Here is a 6,567-nt window from a genome sequence, read left to right on the forward strand (position 1 = left end):
AATTGTTTGATATGGGTTGAGGTGGTTGTGGGACTATTTTCGACAAAAAGTATGTTGATTACTTAAAATTGTATAATTTCAAATTTCACTTATGAATAAGAATTTAATATTTTTCATATTCTTTTCTTTTTAAAATTCTTTGTTTCTTTTTTATAGGGTTAAGTATGTTTTTAGTTCTTAAATTTTGATCAAAAATTAGAATTCATTCTTCTCTGAAACATTGATACATTTTGTTTCTAAATTTTAAAAATGAATGAACATAATAATTTTAATTCAATTACGTTAATTTTTTTATATGTCGAACATGTTTCATGTTAGTATTGAAGTTGTTTACAATGTTTGACACATTTTCGGTTTAATATCTGTTGACAAATGTGTTCAATATCTCAACAAAAGTTAACATAATTGAATTAAAAGGACTATATTCATTCATTTTTAAAAGTTTAAAATCAAAATATATCAAAGTTTTAGACAAATTTTAATTTTAAGTTAAATTTAAGAAACTAAAAGCATACTTAATCCTTTTTATATTTTCTTGTCAGCTTTATTTTGGTTAAGATATCATTAGGTCACTTTCATTTATGTTTTTTTTTTTACTAATATTGTTGATGGTTTCTTTCATATTAAAGTTGTAGGTGAATTTTTGGTAGTTAGTATTCAGGAGTCTTTCTGCAAGCTATACCTTGATATGGGTCAATGTTATTTTTCAATTAATATTAGTTAAGATTTTTTTGGCTAACATCAATGATAATGGGTTTTCCTAGTGTTAAACACATTTTTTGTTGAACGAGATCATTTTCAGTTAATGTTAAACTATTTTTCCACTTGTGCATGTCAATATTTTTTTTCAATGTGAAAAATGTTATTGTTTGGTTGATAGTGCTAAGATTGTTTATCTGGTGATGTAGGTCAGGATTATTTCAGGATCAACATTAGTCATGATTTACTTTGACCAGTATTATTGATGCTATTTTTTTTTAAATGTCTATCATATATTTTCACGAATCTAATTTCATTGTTGAGTGTTGTGTTATTCTCTGCTAAATATTTAAAACACATTGTTCTATTTTTTTAAAGATAATTTTAATATATTTTAAAATTTTAAAATTAATGATCATTGATATATTTTAAAAATACAATAGAAAAACAATAGAAAAAAACTAATGGAAAATTCAAACTCATCTTTTCACTTGAAGTCTGTAAGAATTGTTTTATATTTGAGAAATTGTTTTTCATTGTTATTAGGATTTTTTTTCTTTCGAATGTCGATAGAGAAATATTTTAACCAACCATTGCTAGGATCGGCCAATGTTTGCCGGGCAAAAACTTTCAACTAATAAAGATATAGAAGTTGCAAAGTAAATCTAGGCAAAAAAACTTTAAAAAAAAAAAAAAACTAATTTTTGTCACTAAAATAATTATGGTTAACATAAATTAAAAATAACATATTAATCTATAACTATATATAAAAAGAATATAGCATCACCATCATCTTTTGCTTTTTAATTTTATCTTAATTACTATTTTTTATTTTTAAATAATTATTCATAATAAAAAAAATTATTTTTCAATTTTATCATTTTAGTAATTACTTTTTCAAATTTAAATAATTATTCATAATAAAAAAATATTTACCCAATATTACTTATAATATTTTTTATTTTAATAACTAATATTTATTTTATCTATGACTATATTTATAATTATGTATTTATAACTAACTACACATTTTTTTTTAAATTTTACCCTTTTAATTATTATTTTTAAATTTAAATAATTTATAGAAAATAAACACTTTGTTTATTGAAACGTTTTTGGTGCACTTTATAAAAAACAACCTATAAGCTAATGTGTACTGAAAATTTATTAACCTGTATTTTTTAAATTATTAATTTCTATTTAATGTTAATATTTTTTGTTATAATTGAAATATTCTATAAAAAATTAAAATTGTCTCATAAAAAAATTATTTAAAAAATTAAACAATTTGAAAGAAAAACAATTTAAATTTAGTGTATTCAAATTTCTTGAAAATTATAAAATTAAACTCGTGATATTGTATTCTTTTTATATTTACAAATATTTTATTTCTTCTATTAATTAAAGGAATCACACTTTTTCAGAAGTGTAAAGGAATAAAATATAGTTAGGTTTTAGGAATTAATTACTCTAGTTTTTTAAATATAGATCTAAACTTTAGCTTTGTACGAGCGATGCTTCCATATACTATACCTTTTCTACTTATAATTATCTTTGGAATTTTTTTTTTTACCTAAATAGAAAAGTTTGTCAAAACTTTGTTAAAAATATTTTGGTAACATATCATAGCTCATCTTTTCCAAAAGCTAAACTTACAAAGTGAACATTAGTGAATAGTTCTACATTATATACGTAATAAGTAGAAGCTATGATTGATCAAACCCATTTTAATCATCTTAGTTATGTTACATGACTACACTGTAAATTTGTATTATAGTTCCTTGTGATTGCTTGAAAATCATTGCATTTATCTTGTCTAACTTGATGAGGGGCTTTGATCAGTGGCCAAACCTTTCAACCTTGCAAAGAGAGGATCAGAGAGGTTTTGTTTGCCTTCCATGTGTTTGCTGCAAATCCTGATCCTGAGTGGCCTCATTCTTGATGACTCAATTTTGGGACATCCCCTCAGTTGAACTTCCTTCAAACTTGGCATAAGGTCATGCATTTGTTCAGGCAGAGAATTCAACTTCTGACAGTAGTTGATGGTTAACAAAGTGAGCTTTGATGCTGCAAATCCACCCTTGGGAAATGATGTGAAATTCGGACAGTGTCTTATGCGCAAGGAATGGAGGGACTTGAAAGTTGGAGGAGTTGAATCTGATTCTGAAACAGTAAGTGCTTCAAGATTTTTACACCCCCATATATCTAAAGACTTGATGTTGGGGAAGAGATCTAAAGGCAAGAACACGAGTGAGTCGCAGCTACCGTGCAAGAACAATGATGTCAGTGATTGATGGCAACAAGGTGAGTGTACTTGGAATTCTAGACTCTCACAATTCTGAACATTCAGCACGCGCAGAGATGGAGAATTAGGAAGTGAACAAAGTAAACGTTTACAATCTCTGATTACAAGTAATGTCAAAGATGGAAGTTTATCTGGTAAATCTCCTCTCAGTTTGGGACAGTTACCAATATGAAACTCTCTCAGATGAAAGAAAGCTTTGGTTCCTGCATTTTCAGCATTAGGATACCATTTCTCCCATGATGGCATATACTCAATCCTTAGAATTTCTAGTGCAGGAAAGCAATCGGTTACGTAAGAGGTTCTGTTTCCAAGAAACTCAGATCCCACACTCACTAGTCCCTCAAATTTACTGATCTGAAGCTCTTTCAACATTGGAAGTTGTCCAAGGGGAGGCAGCTTGTAGCAATATTTACTGCCATTAAGCAGTACGGACACCAAATTGTAGAAGGAGTGATCTCCCAACCACTCTGGAAATTCTGTTCCTGGATAGTCATAGATATCTAGGTTCTTCAAATTTGTATGTGGTTGCAGGCTGTTCAGTATGGTTTTTTCTTTCTGTGAGTTATCAGTTTCACCATTCCCACACCATTCCAAAGACAACTTTTCAAGACCTTGCTTTTCCTTTAACTTTGCCTTCTCGCAATCCTTCTCACTAACAATATGTTCTAGGCAATGAATGAACAATTCTCCATGTAAGCATGATAGCTCACCCAATTCACCGATGGAAGATCCACACCCCTTTCCCACAAAAAAGTCACTCAAATTTTGGAGGTTGTTTAACTCATTGATTTGCAATGGCATCCACCTTAAACTTGTTCCTCTGATATCCAAGTGGCGCAGGTTAACAAGCTTATGAATACTTGCTGGCAGTTCAATAAGATTGTGACATCCAACTAACTTGAGAGTTTGTAAATTGAACAAGCTGCAGATGGATTTGGGTAACCTCACAATCTCAGTATCAGCCACTTCCAGATAGCGGAGATGCTTTAGTTCACCTACTGAATTAGGTAAGCTATAGATATGTGTACCTACCAAAGATAGCACCCTTAAGCACCTTAACTTTGTTAACAGATCATTTGGCATGTTGTTGAACAAATCAATGGATGTACCTACTGGTCTTATTTGCAGAAAAGTGCGTAAGCAATTTGCTTTGCTAGCATCTTTCAGGTTTACGTATGAGGAACTATCTGCAATAATGTGGGACAAATGGCGAGTTCTTTCTTTGATTTCATTAGTATTGCTACATTCCATTCTGATAGAAAATGTTCCTGACACAAACTGAGCCAAATCATTTACAAGGTGATGCATTAGAAAACATGACTTGCCACGCCTTGATTGCTGGAAAAATGATCTAGATACTAGTTCACAGAAGTACTCATTGCCAACTTCTTCTATTCTTCTATGTCTTTTGGATTGTTGGAGAAAACCCTCTGCCATCCACAACAAAACCAGGTTCTCCTTCTCAAATTCATAATCTTTTGGGAAAATTGCACAATAAGCAAAACATCTCTTCAAATGTGATGGGAGGTAATGGTAGCTTAATCTCAAAGCCGGAAGAATGTTACTCTCAGAATCATGCAAATCCCATATCTCACTGTTCAGTACTTTACACCATTCTTGTCTATCACTTTTACACCTCAAAAGTCCTGCAAGTGTCTTCACAGCCAAAGGCAACCCTTTGCACTTCCTCACTATTTCTCTCCCAACTTTGTCTAAACTTTGATGCAATTGCAAACTTGAATCACCATAATCAAATGCGTGTTTTGAAAATAAATTCCAGGAATCTTCATTTGACAACTCTCTGAGATTATAGGGTGAAACAGTCTGCATGATGGATGCAACACACCCACTTCGAGTAGTTACAATAATCTTACTTCCATGTTCCCCTGCATGCTTAAATGGACTCCTGAACTTGTCCCAATTGTCATAATTTTCGTTCCACACGTCATCCAACACAAACAAAAACTTTTTCTTCATTACATGCATTTTGAGATCCCTCTGCAGAAAATTTAAATCCTCAGTGTCACAACTACAAGACGTGACAGCCTCCAAAAGGGTTTTTGTAATCTTACAAATGTCAAATTCCTCAGAGACATAAATCCAGGCTTTGAGATCAAACTCCTTCTGCACTCTTTGATCATTGTATATCAGTTGAGCTAAGGTGGTTTTTCCAATTCCTCCCATTCCAACAATGGGAATAACACCTATTTTCTCATCATGAGTCAACACCAAGTCAACCAAGGATTCTTTATCATTATCCCTTCCGTACACATCACATGCTTCCATTACAGATGAGGTTGGAGTCTTCTGTGACATTTTGACTTCCTTACCCACCTTCAGATCAAGCACTTCTTTCTGTCTCATGATAAACTCTAATCTCTCATGAACATCTTCAATTTTCTCTTCAACCCCTTTACAATAAAAACTGACAGGACCAGTGTGGAGTGTGTTTACCTGTTTTGCCTTCATCTTTGCATCAGTGTAGATCTCATCAAGTAGGTCCTCAGCAGCAAAGGCCACATCTTTGAGTTCCTCAAGCCACTCCTTCACTGCCCCATTTTTCATTTGCTTTTCCTCAGCATCATTGAGAACAACATTCACTGACAGCAAGATGATCTTCAACCTTTTGAGCAACTTCTCACAGTTTTTGTTCTTGAAGAAGTTGACAACCTCAGTGGAAGCTATCCTTTCAAGCAACACATTGAAAACAGCTCCCATTAAAGGTCCAGCAACAAGTTCCATAGCCATGCTGTGTGTGTTCCAAGATTATAGAGTTTTGGTGTATGGTAAAGTGGAGTAACTGCTGTAATTATGTTGCTTGCTTGGGTTTGCAGTGTTGAGAGATTGTAAAGTTGAATGATTATGTGAAGTCAATGATTGTGTTCTGCAGCTGGCGACCACTTCAAAAAGTTTCAGGAATCTCTTAATTACATGGAATCCCGTTTCTATAAAGCAGAAATGTTGGATAAAGCTAAATAGCTAGTAGCTTATTTAAATAGCTTCTAAGTTACAAAAAAACATATATGTATTTAATAATATATTTTAAAGTAATTAATTTTATTTTGAAAAAATGTATTATTATTTTTTATATTTTAATATGTATATATTATTATTATTATTATTACTACTCATTGTTGTTTATTTTAATTTTATAGAGAAATAAATAATTATAACACTATGTTTGTTTAGTTATTGCGTTACTTTTTAATTAATGTTAAAAATCTGACATTTAAAAATTGAATTAACTAATTACCTAAAATTACGTATAATGAAAATTGTAAAAAAAAAATGTATTTGATGTAAGCCTAACTTAAATTGAGAAATAAAAATAATTTCAAATTTTAGAAATAAATAAAAATCAAATGTGATTGATACTTATTAGATAATTTCTTATAATAAAATAGCTTCTTTAAATAAAAATATATTTTTTAAAAATAAACAAAAATATTAAAAAATCTAAAATCATATAAATAAATTTATGTAATTATATATATTTTTACCTTATTTTACCTTTAAAACCTAATTTGTTAAATACTTATAGTTTAATAAGTTAATTTTGAGAT

At 30.4% G+C, this 6,567-nt stretch overlaps 1 protein-coding gene across 1 annotated transcript; it reads right to left on the reverse strand.

Annotated features, from left to right (window-relative positions):
- Nucleotides 1-2,319: 2,319 nt before the first annotated feature.
- On the reverse strand, nucleotides 2,320-5,954 carry LOC114192653 (putative disease resistance RPP13-like protein 1). Its single transcript, XM_028082427.1, has one exon. The coding sequence runs from the start codon at nucleotides 5,750-5,752 to the stop codon at nucleotides 2,516-2,518; it is 3,237 nt and encodes a 1,078-aa protein (XP_027938228.1). The 5' UTR covers nucleotides 5,753-5,954; the 3' UTR covers nucleotides 2,320-2,515.
- Between the last annotated feature and the right edge of the window lie 613 nt (nucleotides 5,955-6,567).

Source organism: Vigna unguiculata, chromosome 7 (assembly GCF_004118075.2).
Source record: "Vigna unguiculata cultivar IT97K-499-35 chromosome 7, ASM411807v1, whole genome shotgun sequence".
Lineage (NCBI taxonomy): Eukaryota > Viridiplantae > Streptophyta > Magnoliopsida > Fabales > Fabaceae > Vigna > Vigna unguiculata.

Excerpts from the sequence above, each read along its gene's own strand:
- LOC114192653 (XM_028082427.1), bottom strand. The coding sequence starts at position 5,752 with ATGGCTATGGAACTTGTTGCTGGACCTTTAATGGGAGCTGTTTTCAAT.